The 26,941-nt window shown below is 33.9% G+C and overlaps 1 protein-coding gene across 1 annotated transcript in view; it reads right to left on the reverse strand.

The window, feature by feature from the left end:
• Positions 1-255: 255 nt before the first annotated feature.
• UBE2K (ubiquitin conjugating enzyme E2 K) overlaps positions 256-26,941 on the reverse strand; it is a 69,597-nt gene continuing 42,911 nt past the window's right edge. Inside the window, exons 3-7 of the mRNA XM_004475464.5 lie at positions 22,402-22,460; positions 13,950-14,032; positions 7,128-7,227; positions 4,790-4,918; positions 256-4,675 (exon numbers count right to left, since the gene is read on the reverse strand). Of these exons, the coding sequence (XP_004475521.1) occupies positions 4,601-4,675; positions 4,790-4,918; positions 7,128-7,227; positions 13,950-14,032; positions 22,402-22,460 (446 nt within the window). The 3' untranslated portion in view covers positions 256-4,600. The remainder of the gene's footprint in view (positions 4,676-4,789; positions 4,919-7,127; positions 7,228-13,949; positions 14,033-22,401; positions 22,461-26,941) is intronic.

Here is a 26,941-nt window from a genome sequence, read left to right on the forward strand (position 1 = left end):
AACATGAAAACCCGAGTAAGTCTTAGTATTTTCAGGATCAAGCAACTGGATTATTCTATATTTTGGATCACAGCCTAACCAAATAATACCTTATTTTCCATCAAGCAACTGGATTATTCTATATTTTGGATCACAGCCTAACCAAATAATATCTTATTTTCCATTAAATATTTACCTGGTTCTTCTTGTTTAAAGTAATGTGTTGACTTAACTACCTACCCAAAAGATGAGTACCCAGAAATAAGATATAAACCATTTTCAGGGGAAAACATGCATGCATTTATTTTTAAGCATTCCCAGTAAGGGGGAAAAAAAATTCAACATCTTTAAAAATGTGTTTATTTTTAAAAAAATCAGTTGTGTACAAAAGTGTTTCGTAGTTTTTAATTCTCAAGACAAATACCCCAACCCTCCACCCCAGCCCACCCTGCTTCAATGGTCTTTCTGTTACCCCACCCATTTTCCCCTTACAGGAAGTTTACGGCTCAGAGTAGACCCTCCTACAGAATATATCATCACTAACAGATTGTTTAGAATAGAGATCTAGAGAAGCTAACAAGCAAGGTTCTTTCTCAGTGAGGTTAATGAGAATCCCTATAATGGCAGTAGGCTTCCAGCAGACACCACAACAAAGCACCATCAATTGCTGAAAGCTAAAAAATAGATATTTTCAATAGTATTTCATTTTCTATTGGAAAAGTCTTTAAATTACATTAAATAAGTCTCTTTCCCCCCAACGAAATAGTCTAGCTTTTATTATGATGCCTGTAAAAAGTAGGTAACAGCAAGCAGACAAGGATCGTTAACAGCACAGTGCAATGATCTGTATCCACTCATCCCCTAGAATCCAACTGAAAACACTGTGTCACACCTGATTATATTTAGCAGCATGGTTGAAATAACCAAGCAAAAGGTGACACATTCACAACTTACATTTAAATGATGATCACAGATTTATGAGGGTAGATCAGTCCAATAAGCAGTAACAGAACAAATGAGACAAAGGAGCTAATGACATCCCCCTACCCTTATGCCACAAGATTTTTGATCCATATTGCAACAATGCAAACAGAACATGTGACATATGTAGACACTGCAGAAACTCACACTTGGAAAAAAGGCTATTTATCAGTAAATACTTCAAGTTGCCTTCTTCCCTAGTGCTATCAACAGGTTGATATTAAGCATTTATTTTAAAATGGTATTAAAAGAATGGAAAGGTAAATTTTTTAATCAATGGTTTGTACCCTGGATTGAAATTGTTTAAACTGAAAAGGCAATAAATACAACACCATTTTGTAAAAGTTCATGACATAAACTGTAAACAGACGGCTTCCATTTTCAAATCCAAACATTGTTTCTATCCATGTACATGAAGAAGGTATACCTGGCTTCAACTCTTCCCTGCCCAAGTTCATCTGAAATCTTTACAACAACAAAAATTCTTAATTTCCTGTGTGCATACACAGGATTGTGGAAATATTGTCATATTCCTAATGCAGTTTTAAAAATCCAAATCAGGCATACAATTATTGTAACTATCTGCATTTCACATTGATAAACTTATTAAGCAGCCTAAACATTAACACAATATGCTGCATTCTGTAGTGCATAAATAAGCAAAACCCACTTTAACAGCCAATTTTTCCATAGATACTTAAAAAAAATTTTTTTTGCATAGTTTTAAGTGCCACCAACAATTACAAATGTGATATACTTTCCAAAAAAAATTAGTTTTTCATTTCATAGACTACTTCCCTCAAAAGCAAAATACTCAAGACTCCAAACATTTATATATCCTTGGACATAGTATATGTTTAAATAAACCATGGTCACAATTCTGGACATTTGGGAGGGCCAACTTAAAGTATCTAATTTAGTATCAAGTTCCTTAAATATTTATATACTATGTATTTATTTGGGTCACAAACTGCTATTCATTCATTCAGAAATCTGTAGTGAAATAATATACAACTATTTCCTCTTTAAAAAGTCAGGCACATACTCAAAAAACAGACCTGATGCAGTAACAGCCTATTAGAGTATTAGGTAAGTTTAGCAAATCTGCCTGCCTTAAAAGTGAGTTTTAAATGCACTTTTAAACCATAATTTTTGATGCCTTTAAAACAAACTCATAAACATCAAGAATTATAAAAATAACTTCCACCACAGTATCTCTTTCTTAGGTCTATACTTATAGTGTCCTTGTTTCAAACATTTAAGAACACAGAGGAAAAAAAGGCCTGAATTTCTTACTGGGTAAATAAATCTACCCATAGAGAAGAGAAAAAAACAATAAAAATCAAAAGGACAGAGGGAAACGTACCAGAAAGGAAAAAGGGATTATCACATTAAATGTAAAAATGAGGTAAGTAAATTTTTATAATTAAGAATCCATTATGGAGAACCTCTCAAACCAAGTATCATCATATTTTCTAATTTCCTGGGCACTGGGAATATTAAAATTGTAAGTAGGTGTATAAAAATCAAAGGCAAGATACAGCTGCCTCCAAGAGCAAAGTGTGTGATGCATGAGCTTCAGTTCTAAGTCCCCTCTTCCTTCTGTCTAACCATAGTACAATTAAATATACCCTGATAATACAGGCAAGTAGTAACCTAAGTAGATGTCTTTGATATCTGTTTTAAATCCAAATATTACTAATATTTACCAAGCCATCCTCCATTAAAGAAAATTAATTATAACCAACATGGGACAAAAGTCTCCACATTTTCACACATTCCCAATTTCCTTCAAACTATAAAGTACAAGATTTTAGCTGCTTAAAATAAATAAAGAAAAATCTTGTTTCCTTTGGCATCTTTAGAAAAGAACTATACTACAACAATAAAAGGAAGTGATTGTATAACGAAAATTTTTCTTTAAACAAACATTGGGGGGAAAAACATAGCAACTTGTGTTTAGTATGCAATAATATCAACTACAAGAGTTTACTACTGAATAGGAAAGCCTTACAAGTTTTTGGAAGAACCTTCACATCCTTAACATTATAATATATTTAATAATGATTCTTTTATTGCTTCTAAGTATCAAGATTATTGAGAAGTCAAATGAAGTTATGTTGAATTGATGGTTCAAAAATTATCCCAAACACTTTTAACCATTATAAATTTAGGATAAATAACATTATAGAGAAAGCAAATCTTTTTAAATATGACTTTCAAAATACAGCCTTATTTTAATTCAGTCTGAATCCATTACAGTTTTTGTTATTTAATAAGAACTGTGTTTCTATGAATAGGACTGCCTACATAAATCTACTTCAACCTTTATGAAATGGTCACATTAGTGTTTGAGCTTGCAAAACTAGTAATTTTCAAACTTTTGAACTTAGAATGAAATGAAACTTTAATACGAATAGAAAGTTTGACTATGTACAAGAAAAGGTAAAGTTTTCAATTCTTAAACCAGAAACATCATAAAGAAAGCTAGATTTATAACACACTTCTATTCCTATGTGCATCTGAAGTATGTACAGTAAAACACCAACACAGCTTTCATGTTTCAATAGGGGAAAATGCAAGCAAAGAATGACTTTTTAAAAGTATCCAATAAAGCAATAAAGCCTCAAGTTAGGCAAAAACAAACAAAAAACTAACTACTGCAGCTGACTGCATCCTTACAAGTTTCAAAGGAAAATTTTATCAAATTTTAAAAATAGTAAGATGTCAAATTAATAAAAATTAAATTGGGTTCTTTCATTAAATCTGGGAATACTGCAACATCAAGAATTCGCTGTTATTTTACTTTTTTTTTTTGCTAGATAAATAAAATTGGCAGCTCCATTTTTACATTATTACTTACATAATAAGAAAGCTTTAAGAGTGTTTGAAGAACCATGACAAAACATTCAAATCTATGGCCTAAAACTGAAGCAAGGGATACTACTGTCCCTCGGCACATTTCCCCACCAAATACAGAGAAATTTACCATTAGAATATTAGCTGTGTGTGGTAGAGGGGAAAAATAGATAGGGTATCCCAATCTGTTGACAGGGACAAAAAAAGGCTCTGAATAGGTCACCATCTTCAATTATGGATAAATCTCATACTCGAGAATTCGCAAATGCTTAAAATGGTGGTCTTTTCAGCTACCCACCCTAAGAAGTCAAGTACAAGCATGCAAGTAAATTCACAGGCACAGAGGATCCATGTTAAAAACGGTCAAGGTAGCTGTAATGCAACACCAACAATTTGAATGGTCCTGACACACTCAAAATAGTATCTTAATTATTCAACAAAATCCTGAAGCAAACTCTTGCTAGTCCTGGTACACTGCTAAACACTAAAGTAGCATGTTTTTCCATGGTTTTAGCTTAGCTCAAAGAATTTTTACACTATTAAGAAAAAAAATTAAAGTATTTCCCCTTTTTAAATTTACACAGACGTTTAATTAGCTTTATTTACAGAGCAGGGGTTTGTTTTGTTTTGTTTTCAGTCTCCAATGGTGCCTAGATAACATCATTAGGCAAGAATGCCAGTTTAAAAGAAATCTATGCAGAATCCTAAAAATAACAGATGCTGATGCTCCTCAAGAAGGGGCAAGCTTGACTATATATCAGCAGCGCTCTCTCTCTCTGCCTCAATTACTCAGAAGTAATTCTGTTGCAGTCTCTACATCCCATGATTTTGAAGACAAGGCCACTATTACTGCATTCTGTAGAAAAGAAAAGGAAACAAAAAAAAAAAATCAAGGGAACACTGTTAAAATACAGAATCACTGTGTTTACATAATCATTATATAGAAATCAATATGCCCTTAAGTACTTACCCTATCAAAGCCCATAGCACATAGGTTTTCTATCTTTTTGGTGTATTCCGGACTAGAAACTGGTGCTCCAGCATACACATGTGCCCAAAGTCGAGCTGTCTGTTTGAACATTTCGGGATTTTGTTTGTACTATTTTTTGGGGAAAAAAATGATTCACAACAGTTATAATATTCAACAGTTATAATAGTTCAGCTCTAAATTGCCTAAGATCCTGCATTTTCTAAAGAAAATTAATTTACATTTAAAATGTCATTCAGTTCCCATTGCAAACAAGCTGTGTCACAATCCTGAAAAGACTATTGAAACCGAAGCTTTAATTCACAAGATGTGTTGATAAGAAAAACAAAAAACATTTATCAATTTTAATCTCCAACTTCAACAAATAAAAGTAGCAGAAAACTAAGACTAAGTGAAGTGATATAGTAGAGATGGTTTTAAACACTGTGCAACTGCAAACATTATTCATGACAATTACTAGCTTCTAAAATTATGTGGACCTTAATAAATGGGATCAACTTTTACATTAATCACAGCTCAGGCTAGTATACAACTGGATTTTGCTGTTTTGCTAAAAAATGTATTCATGTACGGTGATTTAAAGAAATCCAACATGCAAAGTGCCAACCTGACTATTACTGACTCACTATAGAGTACTTTTAAAGGGTAAGACTTCCCATATACATTGGAAAGAGGTCAATTTATCCTCAAATACTTTGGGACCATCATTACTTAGTAAAGCAACGCATAAATCTAAAAACAACTTCTCAAATTTTTCTTTTTAAAGTGTTTTATACATATCGAAAATCTTAAGACTGATCAGAGCAGTTTACAAAAGAATAATTAAATTCCAAACATTTATATATCTTTGGAAGTGTTAACTGTTTAAGTAAACCATAGGAACAATTCTAAATATTTACGGGAGCCAAACCAGAGGATGTAATTTACTACCAAGTTTTTAAATATTTACATACTACATATATTTATTTGCATCACAATCTGCTATTCATTCATTCACTCATAAACCTGTATTGAAATACTATACAACTAATTATTTCTTCTTCCAAAAGTCAGACACATACTTAGGAAATTGACCCAATTACAGTCAGAATCTGAACTAAGGCAATGTAAAGGTGGTGATACTGGGACTGGACTCGACACAGCAAGGAGATATTAAGGAATCCAGTCTGAGGTGTAGATATTTAACTAAGCTGATAATGGTATTATAGAAGAATGGACAGGTTCACAGGATTTAAGATTCTCCATTCAGTTTGACAATGCTGTGCTGAGGTATGCAGGGAGCAAACAAATAGAAGAATCTAGTTGCAAATAGGCTCTTGTGCTCATGACTTAAGCCTGAACAAAATTTTTAACAATGTAAAAATAGCAACATCCATGTGGGGTATGGCAAGCCAAGTGAAAGTATACAAAGGAAAGTAAAGGGAATAATGTCAGAATTGAGGAACTACATTTAAAGGGCAATGGGAAGAGAAATAACTATAAAAACTATTAAGAAGGGTATTAATGGGAAAAGCTACCATTTATAGATCAGTACTTACCAATTACATATACTTCAAGTATATATAATTTAATTCTTCCCTAAAATGTAATAAAAAGGAACTGAAATGGTGTTTCTGTGGTGACCCTCCAAGAATTATATCAAAGGAAATGTAATAGGCTATTGTGTCCAGTTTCTGTTGAACCCTCCATACCTCACAGCCTTTCCATTCTCATTAAAGAAAAAGGAGGTACCACACTTTTGTTTTGTGGTCCTCCTGGTTGGGGACCATTTGATGAGTTGTGAACGATTTAAGAATGTCTCTTTAGTTTACACAGAAAAAGATACATTGCTTCTTAGCATTTGGGCTAAGGTCAAGCGTAGTATGGAGAAAAAGCCATGATACTGCATAAACTTTCAAAAACACAAACTGAGGGCTACACACTAGTTACCAGTGAGATATTAAGAATTACACAAATTGGGAGCAAATGTGGCTCAAGTGGTTGATACCCACCTCCCACATGGGAGGTCCTGGGTTTGGTTCTTAATGCCTCCTGGAAAAACAAAACAAAACAAACAACAACAACAAGCAAAACAAATGAAAAAACCAACACAGGGAAGTTGATGTGGTACAGTGGTTGAGCTCCAGCTTCCCACATATGAAGTCCCGGGTTCAATCACCGACCCTGGGACCTCCAAAAAAAAAAAAAAGTCTTACAGCAAAAAGGGAAATAAAAAGGGAAATAATTTTTTCAAGAGTGTGCACATGTGTTAATATTGCAAACCACTGAAGTAAAGGTCCATAAGGCAAGTATACAAAAGTTTCAAAAGCAGCTATCTTACCTGATTTGCTACTACAGCATCTTGTGGATCATCTGGTTCTGCAGCTGCCAACAGTGCTTGCAATGACAATAATACCGTGCGGAGAGTCATTGCTGCCGCCCTAAAATTCAAAATAGGAAAACACCCTGATATTAAGAGGGCTCTGCATGGCACAGCAAAGTAGGCGTTTTCTGAATAGTGAAAACATCTTAAAAAGCACTTGAGCTAGAAGTAATCTAGATTTTACTTTAATCATATACTTATGGAAATTTATCATTACATATCTGCCTATTTTATCTTTTTCTTCTTTACAATGAGCCTGTTTCTTAAGACAATTCTAGCCATCCTAAAGGGACTTGCTTTTCTCTTACTGTTGCCAATATCCTTTTTGTCACCTTTATCAACCAACTTACTTTCTACCCTACAGAAATAAATTTAAAATAAAGTGATAAAATATTAGTATCACTCGCCTCTGGAACTCACTTTCAGTGGCACTCTAAAAGATAAGTAAGATACTATCAAGAAAACATCCTTTACTTTCAAGAAACCCTGAATTCATTCCATAACATCCTGAAATACCATAAGTTTTCTGTTAATAATAAATCACTTAATTCATACTTCTAAATATTTATTTGACGCAAACATTGATCTAAAAATTGGATATCTACCTATCCAGCAAGGATTCCTGGCATTTTAAAGTTATTTAACAATTAATACTGAAATATTTATAAATAATATACATCACACCAATATATTCTAAATGTTTAATAATATTAAACCATCTACTTATTTTTACCACATAAATTAGTTCCTTTTAAATTAGCTTTTTTAAAAACTGGGTTCTTTGAATGACAGAACACAGAAAATTGAGTAACAATTTTCCCAAAGATGGTATCAAACTAGTACCATCCTAGATGCTTGGGAGAAAAGTTGAATTTGTAAGAAATGCAAATAATCAAGCCCTTCAACACATTACCTGAATCAGAAATTCTGCCTGTGTTTTAAAAAGGACTCCAAATAACTATGATGCACACTGTTTGAGAAATACTGCCTTAGGCCATTACAGCTTAAGCCAAATGAGAAAGGCTTTTCTAAAGCGATAAATTAAAATCAATACTACAGCATTAGGCTATATTTTATAGAGAGAAAAAATTACACTTTAAATGGCCTTTTATCTAAAATGCTATTAGAACAAAAATTATATTCATCTTTTTATCTTTTTAAAGAAGCTACAGGAATAGGAAAACGAATTGGTTATGACTTTTTGAGCATCACAGTTTATAGTTTACCTAAATGCTAAACAGGCATTAAAAAGAGAATAGGATTTAAAAGGATTTCAAATTCATAGTTATATGTAATGGAAATTTCTAATTCTGAAATAGGAGAAAGTAAGTAGAAAATGTTTCTCTAGACCAAAGTCCTAAATTTCCCTAAGAGCTTAAACAAGTTATTTTCAACCAAGAGTCCTAACATCTTTAGTATAATCTATTTTATTAGTCAAAACATAAAAAGCCAAATTTTAGTTCCTAAATCTTTATTCTTGTCCTAACATTACTACTGTAAAAGGGGGAAATGCTTTCATTATTAGGAATATACTACTACAATTTGAATTTACATTTGGGTAATTTCAAAGAGACCATTTACAAGCACATGTATCTCAAAGCTGGCTAGAGGGAAGTGGACTTGGCTCAATGGATAGGGCATCTGCCTACCACATGGGAGGTCTGTGGTTCAAACCCCGGGCCTCCTTGACCTGTGTGGAGCTGGCCCATGCGCAGTGCTGATGCGTGCAAGAAAGTGCAGCCTGCCCAAGAATGGCACTGCACACACGGAGAGCTGACACAACAAGATGATGCAACAAAAAGAAACACAGATTCCCGGTGTCACTGATAAGGATAGAAGCGGTCACAGAGGAACACACAGTGAATGGACACAGAGAGCAGACACCTGGGGGGGGGGGGGGAAGGGGAGAGAAATAAATAAAAAATACATCTTTAAAATAAAAAATTAAATTAAAAAGCTGGCTAGATGAACAGTATGATGCTGACTTAAAATGACAACCAAAATAATAATAATATTCTAATTTAAAAAACCCATGCTATTACTTTAAAAATCTTAAATTATAATTTTAAATATATTTTTTTCAAGGAAATTTATCTTAATGTTGAAAATACATCTTCACCAAAAGGAAATAACTCTATACTTACACATAAAAAATTAGTTATTTACTGGAATTGTTAAATATAAACACTGAACTCAAAATAATTTTTTTTTAACTTTGGTTTTTTTTTTAAGGATTTATTTATTTATCCCCCCCTCCCAACTGTCTGCTCTGTGTCCATTCGCTGTGTGTTCTTCTGTGTCTGCTTATATTCTCTGGAAGCATTCGGAACTGATCCTGGGTCCTTCCAGACTGGGAGAGAGGCGATCATTCTCTTGTGCCACCTCAGTTCCCTGGTTTTGCTAAGTCTCTTATTGTCTCTCCTCTGCGTCTCTTTGTGTTGCATCATCTTGCTGTGTCAGCTCTCTGCATTGGCTGGCACTCCTGTGGGGTGGCACTCCTACGAGGGCAGCACTTCACGTGGGCCAGCTTCCTTCACCAGGAGGCCCTGGGTATTGAACCCTGGACCTCCTATATGGTAGACGGGAGTCCAATTGCTTGAGCCACATCCACTTCCCTCAAAATAATTTTAACTTGCAATGAAAACAAACTATTAACATAGGTAGCTTTATATGTATCTCAATGAGGTAATAAACATTTCCTTAAAAGGTTATAAACTCTTTCCATAGAAACTCATGAATAGTTTTCATAAAATAGTTGCTACCTTTCTATTTACCATGTTTTCCTAGGGGGAAATCACTCACAAGCCATTGGACTTTTTGGAGTTACCACTTTAAGAATCAGAAACTAAGAACTTAAGAGTTGAACATGTAATATAACTTTAAAATTAAATTCATAATGATCTCAAAGAGCAAAAACTTTATGCTTGAAAATGTACATAATAAAATATTTTTGGGGGGTTATATACCATTAATTATCAGTTATTTGAAAAAAAAAATTTAAACACAAAGGTTTAAGAAAGCTGAACACAAAAATCAATGGTAAAATAATGACATATTGATAATCAGTCAATCTCTACTTCTATTTCATTTATTCTTCTTTTCAAAATACAGAAATAAATGCATCTTGCTTTGAGGTTTTTAGAGGCCAGTGTGTAAAATTAGATTAAATCTACTAAAAAACAAATTCCAGCAAGCAAACAGGAGTATGAAATATCAAAATGTGTTAGTAAATTTGTATAAACCAGTGGATGATATGTAAGTTCCTTCATAAATCTATCTTTACTAACTTTGCTCAAGTCTCAAGTCAATAAATATTGTTATTGTGGCTAAATGAATATTCATTCACGAGGACTCAGCTGGGTCTTTAATGTGTAGAAAAACCATGTGCATTGTTAAAGATATTCTACAAGATAATGAATTATCTATGTTTTTCACTCAAAACACTGAATGATTCTTATAGATTGGCAACTTTTTTAAGGATTTATTTTTTTAAATTTATTTCTCTCCCCTTCCCCGCCCCAACCGCCCCCCCCCCAGTTGTCTGCTCTGTGTTCATTTGCTGTGTATTCTTCTGTGTCCACTTGTATTCTTGTCAGCAGCACCCAGAATCTGTGCATTTTGTTGCGTCATCTTGCTGCATCAGCTCTCCGTGTGTGTGGCGCCATTCCTGGGCAGGCTGCACTTTTTTCTCACTGGGCAGCTCTCCTAATGGGGCACACTCCTTGCGTGTGGGGGACACCCCTGCGTGGCACTCCTTGCGCGCATCAGCACTGAGCGTGGGCCAGCTCATCACATAGGTCAGGAGGTCCTGGGTTTGAACCTTGGACCTCCCATATGATAGGCAGACACCCTATCCGCTGGGCCAAATCCACTTCCCTCAAGATTATTTTTTAACCGAGATAAAATAAGCAGAGTAAAATACTATCCAGCTAGATGAACATTTACATATGTGTAATGTGCCCATGTAACCACCACATACATCAAGATACAAGATAAAACTTAACTTGCCCCTCCCATTCACAACCCTCTCTTACTCCCACCCTTACCCTAATTTCTATTATCATACATTAGTTTTGAGTGGACTTAAATTTCATAAAAAGGAAATCATACAATATGTATTCTTTAATGTCTGGCATTTGTCATTCAACATGTCTGTGACAGTCATAGATTTGTTTTTGTGTGTCAATACTATGTCCTTTTTTATTGTTATGTAGTGTTCCACTGTATGATTATACCATAATATATCCATTTTCTTGTTGATAGACATTTAACAAGTTTGGGGCTATTACAAAGAAAATGGCTATGAACATTCTTGTACAAGTTTTTTTAGTGGACACATGCACTCACTTCTCTTAGAAATATACCTAGAATTACACAGGTTGAACCATATGGAAGAAATACCTTAATCTTTAACTGATACCACACATTTTAATTGGCTGAACCACATTCCCCAAAGCAATGCATGAGAGCCATTTGCAGGTTTGTAGCTGTATCTAAATGTGACTCTAATTTGCATTTTCCTGATTGACTAATGATTCCGTGCATAGTAAATTGACCATCAGACATTCTGATTAGCAAAGTATCTGTCTAGTCATGTCTTTTGGAAGGCCAGCATTATTGAGTGCAATTTTTATGTTGTCATTTTTAACCCAGGTAAAGGGACAACTTTAGTAATAATAGGTGTCAAAGAAAAAACATTAGGAAATAGTTTCCACACATGGTAAGTTGCTGAAACCATACTAAAGTAAGTTAAGAAATAAACCATACTATATTCAGCTATTTCATTTGCCTCATGAAAAAGAAAAAATTGATAAAAATGTTTTGCTACAAAAACTCAAGTTATCTTTCTATATATATACCATAATCTTTTTACAAGCTATAAGGAAATACTAAGTGGTTAACTAAGCAAAAAAGGAAGCCACTGGAAGGTTTCGGTATGGAGTTTTGTTTTATTTTTAAAGGGAAGGGAGGGGGAGTTGTCCTGGCTTGAGTAGGGTGAAGTTAGAAGAAGAAAGGTAGGCTACTGGAATCATCCAGGCAAGAAGTAATGCAGCTTGGATCAAAAGTGGAGAAGTGGAGGCTTCACCAACAAGACTGCAGATAGACTATAGGTTATCAAGAAAGGAATAATCAAAGATCATGACACGGTTCTGGCCTGAACAATAGTAACTTAAATGGGATGACTATCTATAGAAGAAGCAGATTTGCGGTTAGAGGAATACTGGTTCAGTTTTTGACATGTTTACATTTGAGATGACCTATTAAATATTCAAGGGAAAATATTAAGCAGGAAATAGGATATGTATGCCTGGAGTTCAGGAACGATAAACCGTGAGCTAACAGTATATAAATGGTGGGAAAATGAGCTCACCGAAGAAGTCAATACAGACAGAAACAAACAGAGGTCCAGAACTTAGCTCTGAGGCATTTTAATGTGCAAAGCTCAAGGAAATGAGGAAGTAGTTAAAGAGGATGGGAACAGAAAAGGAGAGGGGACTAGAAGTCTGATATTCTGGCAGCCAAATGAAAAAAGTATGACTTCTTTAATGCTGCAAATATTCATTAGTATCACTGAATGACAGAACTACAAGAGGCATTAGAAATAGTTTTATAGATAAGAACAATGAAGCCTCGAAGCTCAATAAATTGCCAGAAATCAGCAAGCTAAAGGGTGACAGGTCTATTCCATACTGTTCAAAGTATAGCAGTACGGAATATAGATGAAGAAACTAGATCCCAAGAGATGATCTGCTGAGGGAGAGTTACTCAAATGTGGTATTACAATGGAAAAACAAAACCAAACCAGCAATTCTAGTCTAATTATCCAGTTACTGAATAATGAAATAACCGTACACTAAATGTTGTCATTCCTGTTTCACCTTATTCTGTTCCACTCTTTTCTTACTGAATTAAGTATAACTTAAAGATTAGGTAGACAGCCTGGGCACATTAAAAATTGTCTTGACTCCATTAATTGTCATCGTTTCTCTTATTTTCTTTTTCCTTCTCTTGGAAAAGAGTAAAATCAGAGGAAAACAGGTCCCAGAGTATATCCACTCAATATTTTCTAATTTTATTGTTTCCTCCAATTCAAATGTCTTTTAATGCCTCTTCTCTTAATTTCTCCACCTATAAAATCATGTGCTAAATAAATAACACCTATTTTTTTGCCTACACTACCACCATCTTCATTATTGTTAAAGTATGCCAGGCTCTAAGAGAAATATATAAAATAACTAATTTAATCCTCTCAACAGCCCTATGAGGTAGTTATTATTATTAATTCCATTTCACAAATGAGGAAACCAAGGCACAAAGACTTTAGGTAACTTGCTGAAGACCACACAGCTTAATAAATGGCAGGGCCAGGATTTGACCTACCTCCAGGTTAAGTGTTTTTACTTAAAACACTATGTTAAAATCAAATCAGAAAAAATCGTATGAAAGCATTACAAAGTACTATGCAAATGAAGCTATCACATAGAGTACTCCTTGTAATCTGGAACTTTATGCTCACTTAACATAACATCTAGTATTTTAACCCAGAGTTGAATTCATTATTTCAATACTTACCTTTTTAGTCTTTCACAAATATCATTCTGATACAGCAAAGAATCAAAGGATAACTAAAAGACTTCATAAAGTTTTTAAAATCATTGCCAAAAATAAAAGAGTGTATAGAAAATGCTTATATTTTAGGGCAATTCCACATTTAACATGCCTAAGCTTATTCATGGTATTCATGTGAGAGAGGAGAGAAGTGAATTCAAAATCTCTTACCATTGATCTTTCAGGATATCCAAACAAATAGCCCCTGTGACGGAACTAATATTAGGATGCCATATTTTAGTGATAAACCGGACCTAGAATATAAAGCACATTTGAGTTTTTGAGTAACAGAAATAAAACATAGTTTAAGCAAAATTAACTAGAAGAAAATGAAATCTACAGATTGAAAAAAAAAAATTACATCATTTTGCCTAGGTTACAGCAGGGGTAGGTGCAGAAGGCAATGCATCCAGTAAGCAAATGCCATCAATGAAACAGATATTAAACCTTTTAATATATGCCCCACCTTTAAACAAACCCAACAATTACTAGGTGTTTACAATTTATGTATTCTAGATGCTGTGAGAAATTTAAAATGTGACTAAATCCAACTTCTGAGTAAAGCAGTCCAGGAAATTTAAAAAAGAGAACAGTAAGTGGCATCTTTCTTAGAGTGAGATAGGGTGTAGAATAGGAGTGAAGGAAAAAGTAAATAAAATATATGCACGGAAGCATGAATAACATGTGGCTACACAATTGCTACTAATTTTCTGTAACAATTTTTCTCAAATTCTTTAAAAAAATTTTTTTTTTAAAATTTGAATGTCTACTATTATGAGTCAACCACTGAACAGTGTGGCTTTGAGTTTAAGAAATTTTGTATCACTGAATAATACTCCATTGTACAGATGTACTACAGCCAAACTTGTCTTTCAAAGTGGCTATATCATTTTGCATTCCCACCAGCAATGAATGAGAGTTCCTGTTCCTCCACATTCTTGCCGGTGTTTGGTATTTCAGTGTTTTGTATTTTAATCATTTTAATGAGTATGTAGTGGTATCTCACTGTTTTATTTTGCAATTCCCTAATGACTTATGTATTGAGCATCTTCTCATATGCTTATTTACCATTTATATATCTTTTTTGATGGGTTGTTTGCTTAGATCTGTTCTCCATTTTGTAATGAAGTTGATTGTTTTATTACTGTTGACTTTTCAAGTCCTTATCAGATATGTATTTTGCAAACAGTTTCTCCTAGTTCATGGCTTGTCCATTCCTTCATCGTTGGCTGTTATTTGATCCTCTTTGCCCCTTCAAATAATTTTATTATTACTCTCAACGACATTTACTTCTATTCATCCACAGAGCTACCACCCCTGTACAGGTGGCTATCATTCTTCACCTGGGTTATTGCAGTATCCTCACTTCACTGCCTTCAATCTTGCTCCTTCCAATCTATTCTCTACAGTGAAACCAAAGAGAGCTTAAGGACCTTTAATGACTTTTCATTCCCTTTATGAAGTCCCCATTTTCAACCTGGCCTTAGACCTACCTCTCAAATCTCAATCCTATCTCCAACTCCCTATTCTGCAATCCTACTCAATGAGCCATATTCAAAATTATTTTTGCCTCTGGGCCTTCATACATGTTTGTTCTCTCAGTAACACACATCATGTCCTCCCCGATTAGCTCCTTTTCATCCTTCCTTCAAATTACAGCTTCCAGATCACTTCATCCTGACCTATTCCCACAGCACCCTGTACTTACCTATGTCACACTAATGATCACACTTTTTTTTTTAATGATCACACTTCTATAATCAATCCCCTATCTGTCTTGTCTTCCCTAAAAGGGACTTTATCTATCCTGTTTACTACAGCATCCTCAGTATCTAAAAGTGCCTCACATTGAACGAATATGCAATCAACATTATGACAAATCAGTTTTTACAAGGTTGAACAATCACTCCAAAACACAGTGCAGGTCAAATTAAGCCTATGCACAACCAACACTTCTTTATTCACAGCATTCTGTAACTTCAAAACTAAAGGTGATTCAACATTTTCAAAAGAATTAAAAAACAGACTTTAAATTATCACTGAGGATTTCAGAAGGTTATGGTTTAGGCAAGTAATCTGAGGATATGTGAACTATACCATATTTTTTAAAGAGGGTTCTTCAACACAGGATTCTCTGTAGACTAAACATAAAAACCAATACACACATGCAGAACCAAGAAAATTATGCACCTAAGTCCTACTTTGTAGTACAATCTACAGTTAGGAATAAACAACTTTGAATTTGCAGGTAATCTAGTAAAGAAATTAATTTTCAAGGGGACACTATTATCCACCAGTACAGATAAAGTGTCCCATAAGCAGATTTTTTGTGAGACCTACCAGTCTTTCGCTATTTCTCTCTGTTTTTCTTTAGCATCAATTACTCTCCTTTCCGAAGTTTTTCACATCTTTCCTTGTCATTCTCAAGTCTTAATGTCACCAATTAGCACCTACATATATCCCAAAACTTTTTCCTATGGTCTTACTATCCCTGGTCTATATCAAGAAAAATGCAGAATCAAAAGATCTTGGAATAATTAAAATAACAAAAAAGAAAGAAAAAAGATCTTGGAAGGTATATGTATTAAGTAAAAAAAATAACACAATAACATTTATTGTGACCTACTTTACATGAGCCATGAATGATTACAAAACATACTGGGAAGGTTTACAGAACTAAAACATTTATCAATAACAATTCAAGTTTCATTATATAAAACTGATACTAGCACTATCTGGGTAACTTCAGAACATTCCCTAGCCTTGAGGAGCACTCAAGGAATAAACAAAAATCTTAACACTATGTACTTAGTAGAAACTGTGTTACCTGACAAAAATGAAGACTATTTTAATTATCTATATTAGAACACCATCACCAGTATTCTTATCTCATACTAAAGGATGCATCCTACATTTCATGCTTTCTTTAGTTCAACAAACATTTCACCTCCTACTTCATGGTAGATAAATTTGAGTTCCTATTTCCATACAGAACTTCCAGTTTCAAGCTTGGAATTCAAGGCTATTATAATATTAAACTGGCTATAACTAGTTTATGGTACAGAACAAAGTGCTATTTTATTTTAAGCATACACGGTTCAGATGGGTAGACTATAAAATAAAGGTCATTAACACTGGTATTTATGCTCAATTTTACATTTAAGAGTATATTTATACCACAAAAGAGAAAGAAAAATTCATACCTTAATCTCTAATACATAATAGAACAAATCATAACAGTGGTTATATATAATGGATCAAATCCCAACTATACTACATACAGATGATTCAAAGATTTTTTTTTTCCATCTAATAGTAAATCTCTGCAATTCTAGTCAATAACTTCAGGCAGAATAATAAGCAATTACAAAAATATTCTATGGCCATGTAAAAAAATTTATCTAAGTTTTCAATATCTTCTCAAATTTTAACTGCAAAGAGATTATAACCAGCAAACTCTGATACTTTTACCTCATAAGGCTTATAATTAAACCTTTTTCTATATGTGAAGCCTATCTGAACACATGATTCAGAAAGAAAACTGCACAAACACCCTGCATTCTTTCCATTTTATTTTATATTTACCAAACAGTAAAAATTCAAATCACTACAGTTTATACATGGAATATACTTACCATAAATTCTTAAAAGCATTAATCTTTTAGCAGTAAATGTCAAGTGGGATGTATACCGTATATAAAAGTATACTATTTAAAAGAATAATTATGACTACTTGGTTGAAGCCAGAGGGAGACAATCTGGTTTAATTTAAAGAAGACCTTTCTAAAGCTTGAAGCTACTTCAGGATAGCATAGCTGGAAATAGGACAGTGGTGGCCTGAAGGGCAGCCTGAGGTAGCAGCAAAAACATGGTTCGGAAATCAGAAAGACAGTTCCAAGTCTGACTTTTCAGCTCTATGTTTATTGCCCATTTTCTTCATTTTATATTGAAGGGGAAAAAAAGAGTAAGTCTAATACAACAGTTATTTCAAGAATTAAATGAAATAATATGGCAAAGTATCTAAAACAGAGCCTGGACGATGTAATTACTTTGAAGCTATTCTAGACTATAAAGGGGGAAAATGTAACACCTTTAGTGAGATATAATTCACTTTGGTATTTAGTATATTCAGAGTTCTGCTACCATCACCACAATCTAATTTTAGACCACTTTCATCACCTCAAACATAAATCCTGCACCCATCAGCAGTCATTCATTCCCCAATCCTCCCCTGCAATCCTCCACACCAACCTCTCAGCTCTAGACAATTCCAATCTACTTTCTATCTCTGAATTTGCCTCTCCCAATATTTCATATAAATGGAATCATGCCATTTGGGTCAGGTTTCTTTCAAGGCTTTCAAGGTTCATCCAAGTATCAGTACTTCATTCCTTCCTATAATGAATAATATTCCATTGTATGGATGCACCCACCATATTGTATTTACCCATTCATACACTGATGGACATTTGGGTTGTTTCACTTTTTGGCTATTATAAATAATGCAGTATGAACACTCGTATACAAGTTTATAAGGGGGTTTATGTTCTCATTTCTCTTGGGTAGATACCTCAAAATAGAACTGCTGGATTATAAGGCAACTTTATGTTTACCATTTTGAGCAAAATGTTCTCAAAAGCAGCTGTACACTTTTACATTCAACCAACAGTGTATAAGAGTTCCAGTTCATAGAGGATATTTAAGTGGAAATGCTACTGTATTTTAAAATGAATTTACAGAGGGAAGACAACAGACTACTTCAGAAAGGGCTTCTTAGGGTGATAGCTGTTGGTTAATATTAGCTGATATTTATCAAGTATTTATTCTGTGCCAATATCTGTTCTAAGCATTATATTTTAATGACTATCAGGCAGCATCAACTATTCAAGATACCATTATTTTATGTACCCTTGAGAAAAAAAAAGAAACCTCTGCCAATTAAATTATGACATGCCATCTATTTGAGGAAGCATCTTATTTTGGAGATGTTAAAAATGTGAAAAATTGTTTCAAAGATTATTGAAATATATGGTGCTTTACATGGATTAAGTTATTTAAACTTTACAATCCTATGAGAGGATATTAGATAAGGAAAAGGAAGCAGAGGCTGGATAACTTGCCTAAGATTATAAAGCTAGTTAAATGGCAGAAGATTTGAACCGTGGTAGATTTTTCTTGGTAAAGTCTGATTCAGACCGATAGTTCTTCTTTCTCCTTATCATGATCAAGGAAGAAGAGGACAGTTGTTTAACACATGGGCTACCAGAGCCTTATGCCATCTGTGATCTATTTAACATCTAAACCTCAGTTCCCTCATTTATTACGGCTGTTCTAAAGACTTTTAAGAAAGGCATATAAAACTCTTAGTATAGAAACAAGTGATGGCTGCTGTCATTATTTAATAGTAAAAATGTTGTGGTTCAGAGCACTACTTCTTGAGCTTTTTCTTTCCTTTTATCCTTTCACATTTCTGTTTTCTTAAAAGCACTTTAGGTCACAAAGACAAACTATCCTTATCTTCTAAACATTTTAAATCTTCTTTACTGAAATTCAGGGTACTCTACATATAAGGTAGCTTCAGGTCACCTACTCATTATAGTAACACATTGACAACCTATATACATGAAATCCAGGGAGGGTGACCAGGATGAAGATGGTCTAGAAAAAGCATAGATTAAAGATATATTTAACAGTGATCATCTCTAGGTGGTAGTAATTGTTCTTTATAGTCTATGATATATTTTCCTCAAATTTTACAACAAACACAAACTAATTTTTTTCTTTTCTTTTTTTTTTTTTTAAGGTATCAGGGAAGGGGACTGAACCCGGGACCTAGTATATGGGAAGCCAGCTCTCAACTACTGAGCTGTTTTGTTGGTGCAAAAGTAACTGCAGTTTTGCACTGTTGAAATTTGCCGTTTGATATTGGCATATATCCTTAGATAAATGAGGTTATGTTATACATCGTTTTAATGTGCATTTCTCCTCTTTATGTTTTTTTACTAATGCTATTACGTGCTGTTTACTTTATATTTATTTTAGACTATGGAAATGATGTTAGATAAAAAGCAAATTCGAGTAATTTTCTTATTTGAATTCAAAATGGGTCGTAAAGCTGCGGAGACAACTCAAAACAAGGACAATGCATTTGGCCCAGGAACTGCTAACAAATATACAATGCAATGGCGGTTCAAGAAGTTTTGCAAAGAAGAGAGGAGCCTTGAAGATGAGGAGCTTAGTGGCTGGCCATCAGAAGTTGACAATGACCAAATGAGAGCAATCACAGAAGCTGATACTCTTACAACTGCACGAGAAGTTGCAGAGGAACTCAGTATCAATCATTCTACGGTCATACTGCGTTTGAAGCAAACAGGAAAGGTGAAAAAGTTCAGTAAGTGGGTGCCTCATGAGCTGACCAATTCTCAATTAGATTGTGATGTGCAAGGAAAAGTGGATTTTCTACGACAACCGGCGATAACCAGCTCAGTGGCTGGACTGAGAAGCACCTCTAAGCATCTCCCAAAGCCAAACTTGCACCAAAAAAAGGTCATGATCACTGTTTGGTCGTCTGTTGTCAGTCTGATCCGTTACAGCTTTCTGAATCCCAGAGAAACCATTACTTCTAATAAATATGCTCAGCAAATCAATGAGATGCACTGAAAACTGCAACACCTGCAGCCGGCATTGGTCAACAGATAGAGCCCAATTCTTCTCCATGACAATGTCCAACGCTTCAAAGGTTGAACAAATTGGGCTATAAAGTTTTGCCTCATCTGCCTTATTCACCTGACCTCTCACCAACCCAACTACCACTTCAAGCATCGTAACGACTTATTGCAGGGAAAATGCTTCCACAACCAGCAGGATGCAGAAAATGCTTTCCAAGAGTTCATCAAATCCTGAAGCACAGATTGTCATGCTACAGGAATAAACTTATTTCTCATTGGCAAAAATGTGCTGATTGTAATGGTTCCTATTTTGATTAATAAAGATGTGTTTGAGCCTAGTTATAATGATTTAAAATTCACAGTCCAAAGCTGTAACTCCTTTTCACCAACCTTATACGTTGGCTCCCCCAAAGTTTGTTCTTTTATTTGTTTTCTTTTCAGGAGGTACAAGGGATTGAACCCAGGATCCCATACATGGGAAGCAGGTACTCAACTGCTTGAGCCACATAGGCTCCCCACAAACTACTTTTAAAATAGAAAAAAAAAAAAAAAAAAGGAAAACAAAAAATTAACCAGGCTTATAAAAAAAAAAAGATTCATATATGCCACAGAATAATAGGAAACTTGAACAGGGGCTCCAAATTCACCCTGGAACTTCCATTGCCCTATCTATTCTTATATGGGAACAACCAATAGTTTGAATGAATTGTGGATGATTTTCTTGAGTGACTGCTATCATATGCTCAAAGGGTACTATCAGAAACTGTAGAAAACACAAAAATGTATAGACATGGCACTTGTCCTCAGAGAACAAAAGCTAATAAAAGATACATATCCAAAATAATACATGTATTGTGTACTGTATATTTAGAGTGATACACATAAAATACAATTGAGGGAGTAGAGGGAGAAATAATTTTATGGGCACAGTTTAATGAAAAAAGTGGTCATTTTTATCTAGACTTCAAAAGAAAACTAGAATTTTAAATGACAGGGATAGGGATGGGAGAAGGAACAAGGATTCCAGTGAAAATGATAGAAAGTGTAGAAGAGTAAGCATCACCAACCAAAGGCAAAATATCTAGGCTAGAAAATGAGACCTATGTTGCAGGTAGAAGGGTGGAAGATCAGAGTGGAAAAAGGATTGGCATCAGGAGGTTTTAAATGCCAAGCTGAGAAGCTGAGGCTTTATTAACAGGAACAGAAGGGAAGCATAATGAAAACTGTATTATAGGAAGATTTATAAAAACAGGAGTGTAAAGGAATGAGAAGTGGCAAAGATGGAGCAGAGACTAAGTAACAGGCAAAACAGGGAAGTACTAAAGTTGAATGACTGAACTAAAGTAGTGATGGTAGTAGGTAGAAGCAGACAGAAATGAAGCTATTCAGTCAAAATATAAGTTTAGGTTAGGTCCCCTTATACAGTGACCTTAGAGTATTCCATTCCTTCTTATAAAAGTAATCAGTTGTAATTACTTGTTCAGTTTTTTGCATACAAGATTGTGAGCTTCATGAAAGCAGGGACAGAATCAGTCTTATTTACTACTACATTCCCTGGCACACGACATTCAAATAATTGTTGAATGAATGTAAATACAATCTTATCTAAAAAGCATACTTCTTTGAGGCTAAGTAAGAACTGCTCTCTACTTGTACAGCAGTTTTCTAAGTTTGGGAGCACTGCAAGTTTCTAGACCTACAGTTTAAGCCACTGTAAGATGCACAGCCTATTCTTTTGCCTAGAGCTATTACTGCCTGCCTTTGAGTAAGTTTGCTTTTCATTCTAATTCCAGAAGCAAAGCTTCTGCCAATACTTAAAATCTTCTCCACAATAAATTTACACATAGTAAAAAACTCATAAAGTGTAATTTTAATAAGCACTAAAACATATATTAACTAAATGGGCCAAGAAAGGTAAATATTTTAAAATTTCATGCACAGAAAGTTTACAATACCTTAGGGGGATTAAATGGATAGGTTTCTGGTATTTTTATCTCTAGCTGGTATCTTCCTCCTGAAAAATGGGGAAAACAGAAAGTTAAGAATGCTGCTCACTTCAATATGTGAAGTTAAATAAATTAATAGGACTTCTGAAAACATTTACTTTTTTTTAACCTAATTACAACAAATTCATTTGTTTTAAAGTTTAAATCCAAAAAGAAAATTATCAAAAACACTAGTTTTTTTACTTAAGTTATTTAATGTATACAGAAAACCCATTTCTTACTACTATATTATTAGTTGATCGGTAAATAACAGAGCCACAAATACATCAAATCCATAGAAAATCCAATTCCAAAAATGTCATTAGAAGAATTACTAGAATATGTTCCACCTCCTTTTGTTTCTTTCAGTCTGGTTTCTCTAGTATTAGGAGTTGCTAAATAACAGGGAAAATGGGAAGGAAAAGAAAAATAAAGAAAAGAAAAAATAGAGAAGGTAAAGAGGTGCCAAGGCAAAAGAAAATAGATTATTCACTAAATGAAGTATCTGCTTTTAACTGGTTCTCTCAAAGGCAAAACGTCCCAATCTTTTAACAAATACAAAATAAAATGCCAACACATCTTGCTTTTATTTTGAAAATAAAATCCAACTGGGCATTATTAGGACTTAGTTCAAGGAGCACAATGCAGATATGTACACCCTATACTCAAGTGCTCAGAAAATGGACTGATAGACTGACAGATGGATACCTAGTATGATAAAACGAAATGTGGCAGAGTTAAAATTGTGTGGCTCTGGGTATCTTGGGGGTGGGAAGGGTATGTGGGAGTTCTCTGTATGGGATTTATGTTGTTTTTAAAACTGTCCTGCAAGTTTGAAAGTATTTCAAAATAAAAAGTTGAAAAAAAAATACAACAATAAGACAAGAGGTCAGCATATACATAGAAAACTATTCTCTCTTCCTTTAAATGGCTATATAAAATGCAAAACTTGGGAGTGGATGTAGCTCAAGTGGTTGAGCACCTGCTTCCCATGTACAAGGTCTTGGGTTCCAGGGTTCAATCCCTCGGACCTCCAAAAAAAAAAAAACACAAAATAAAATAAAATAAAGCAAAGCATTACAAAATATTACCCTATCATGGAAGCAACACATTGGTTTGAAGTTATCTTTAACAACAAGCAGCTAAATAGGTATAAAAAAAAAGTACCTAGCTTCCCATGACTATTGTATTCAAGCAGAGAATTATCACCTCTCAGGAAAGTGAAGGGGGAATGGGGTGTCTTACACTGGATGAGAGGATGGATTCAAATTCTAACCCTAACAAACCTCCAATTCTAAGATTTCATAAATCATTAACATAGAATACTATTACAAAATACGGCAATTAAAATTGTGCTATTGAAGTATTTACAGATGAAACTATGTCTGATATTTGCTTCCAAATAATCATGGGATTGATGTGTCATACACTGGCAATGAGTTGATAGTTAAAGGGGGGTGGTAAGTTCATGAGTTTTTTTTTATATCTTTGAAATTTTCCAAATAGGAAGTAAAGTAAAATAAAATAAAACTTGTACTAGGGGATTATTAACTTCAAAATTCCATATACTCAGTGCTTGAAAAAGTCAAAAGCAGGGGACTTTCCTAAGTGTATCCTTCTTCAAATACATCTCCATTGTTAAGAATGGATGAGTGCGGATCTGGAAGATTAATGAAAAAGCAATTCATTTGACACCACTTTCTTCAACAAGCCCTTTTCCATTCTCTTCTTGCTACTTCTTTTACTAGAGTCCCATAATGACTGATGCATGAGTTGAACTGGATGTGCCTGAATCACACAGCATATGGTAGCAGTGAAACATTAACAAAAACAAAACAGAAGAAACAAAAAAGTAAGACAGGTAAGAGAAGGGAACCTGAGGAATATTTGTGAATATGGAGATTAACTGCTTATGCTGAGCTAAAACAGCCAGTCTCAAATACAGGTATAATAAATTTGACCTGAGCAATACATAGGCTCTTCCTTTTTCTTCCTAAAGAATCTCATTTTTTCAGATAAAACACCAGATTTTCTTCTCTTTAGCCTTTCATAAAAGTTCTCATCCTTAAATGAATGTTGAAAACAGAAGAATTATATAAATGACACTGGATTCTAGAGCCCTGAAATTCTATTTATTCAATATGATATTAATAGGTTGTCTTGGACTACATTTTGACTACTTTCAAAACATACCACTCTAGCATTATTAAATATAGGGCAACACAACTAAAGAAGTCTTATAACTTACACTATTCATATTATAACACATCTCACATAAAACATTTACTTTCTGAAGAATAGCTTGTAATATTAAAAACTTATAATTTTTTTTGAGGTACTGGGGACCTGGAACTGAACTTAAGACCTCGTATGTGGGGAGCCAAAGAGCAACCACTGAGCTACATTGGTTTCCCTAAGTCATTTGTTGTTGGTTTTTGTGTTTTCAAGAGGCACTGGGAACAGAACACAGGACCTCCCATGTGGGAGGTGGGCACTACACTACTTGAGCCACATCCACTCAAAAAATGTACAGTATTTAGGTTTAACTTAATCCAAAGGCAAATGGGAAAGAGGTGACATTTTAAAAAAATATTAGCAAATATTCCACAAATTTAAAAGATCTCTTAAGAAGAAAGTCTTAAGAACTAAAGGTAGAATTCTTAGAAAAACTGTTCCTTTGCCATGGAGGTATTATTAAGGCAAAAGAAGTTAAGAAAATTGAGTTAAGCAGCATGTGCTATTGACATCTTTTCCACAGGGATTCCACTTCTCAATCTGATTACTTTAAATACTATATAAAACAGTTGCCTCTTTTCTTAATGATATAAAAAGTTTACTATCCCACATGTAAACTTTTGCCTTAGCTTTTAAATTTGGATTAAAAAAACCCTTAAAAAAAATAGCAAAAGCCTTATAATAAATATTATCAAAATATTTATCCAAGTTCAAATTTCAAAGCAAAAGCATCTAAAGCTTATACCTTTGATTTTCCTAAAATTCTCTTTGACAGTTTTATGATAAGAACAGAATTTAAGTTAATATAGCTCAAATATAGATACAAAAAGCCTATTAAAACAAAGTTTAACCAAAATATTTCTCATTTTACCAATAAAAATAAGCATTTAAAATGAGGTAACTTGTCTCTAAAATTATGGTATATTTGGCTATTATACAAATAAATGTGCATCATTCATATTTTTAAGTATCAGCTACTTATTAAGGGATGCTATGAAGGTTAACAAACATTCTACCAGTCTAATTTACCTGAGGATGTGCCTTGTTTATAAAAATCAATACCACCCTACTCTTTTAGTAATATATCTAAACAACCTGAAAAAGTAATTCAGAATATTCATAATGCCTGCTGCCTTCAAGAAGTTAGTATATCATTACATTTACATAGAGTATCTGCTATTAAGACAATCACTTAATTTTTTTTTTAAAGATAACTGAATATCTCTTTTCCATCTAATGACTGTCAAGAAGGACTGAAAGAAATAGCATCCTTAAAAACATCCAGACCAAGTCTGGCACATAGTAAGCACTCAATAAACAAAATGAACAATTAAATGCTGATGCCTAGCAATGGCTCATATCATGAACTATAAAACAGAGAATAAAATTTTTATCATTTAAAAATGAATAGGGCATGGTAAATACATCCTGCGGGTTTTAAGTTTGTAAACAAAGAAGGGAAAAATTCTAGAATACTAGATTTTTCTGAAAAAATGTTTTGGCAGCTGTTCATTTGAGAACTGTAGAATCACCGCATCCAAACTAGATATAAGCACTACTTCCAATATTCGGATTTATTGAAAAGCAGAAGAGAGTGACTAAAAACACAGGTTTTGAAGTAAAAGGCTATATTAGGACTCAAATCCCAGCTCCGCCATTTAGATGTATGATCTTCGAGAAAAGCCACTTAACTTTTGTGAGCTTATGTTTTTTCATCTATGAAACAGTGATAACTTACCTTAAAATTTTGTTGTAAGGATCAAATGAGAAAATACATGTAAAGCTCTTTTAAGCTAAGAGTGTAATAAATGCTATTGTTACAAATAATTCTATTACATAATCCCATTGAACAAACATCTGAATATCTGTTATATACAATAACCTGGTAATGCTACATAACCCAAATTTATATTCATAACCAAAGACTGATGACTGAGGAATTACGAAGCTATAAGGCTTCTTTCTTTATCTCACTACCCAATTTCATGGTCTAAGTAACCACAGACTGAGGTTAAAAACACATAATTCAGTGAAGTTGCCTGTCTTTTCCATGTACCTTTTCTATATGTTTCTAGAATAAAGAACATCAATATTTGTACTACAGCCTGTATGAAGATATATGAGTGAATGAAATGCTAAATGAAAAACAGGAAATCTTTTAAAAAAAAAAAACAGAACACTTCATCAGTCAGAAATTTAAGGCAAGGTTTTTCATAGATACCATGTAGAGGGCAACTGAGAGTCTACAGTCTATATAAATTAAAGGCTTAACATG

The sequence above is a fragment of the Dasypus novemcinctus genome, chromosome 1, assembly GCF_030445035.2.
Source record: "Dasypus novemcinctus isolate mDasNov1 chromosome 1, mDasNov1.1.hap2, whole genome shotgun sequence".
Lineage (NCBI taxonomy): Eukaryota > Metazoa > Chordata > Mammalia > Cingulata > Dasypodidae > Dasypus > Dasypus novemcinctus.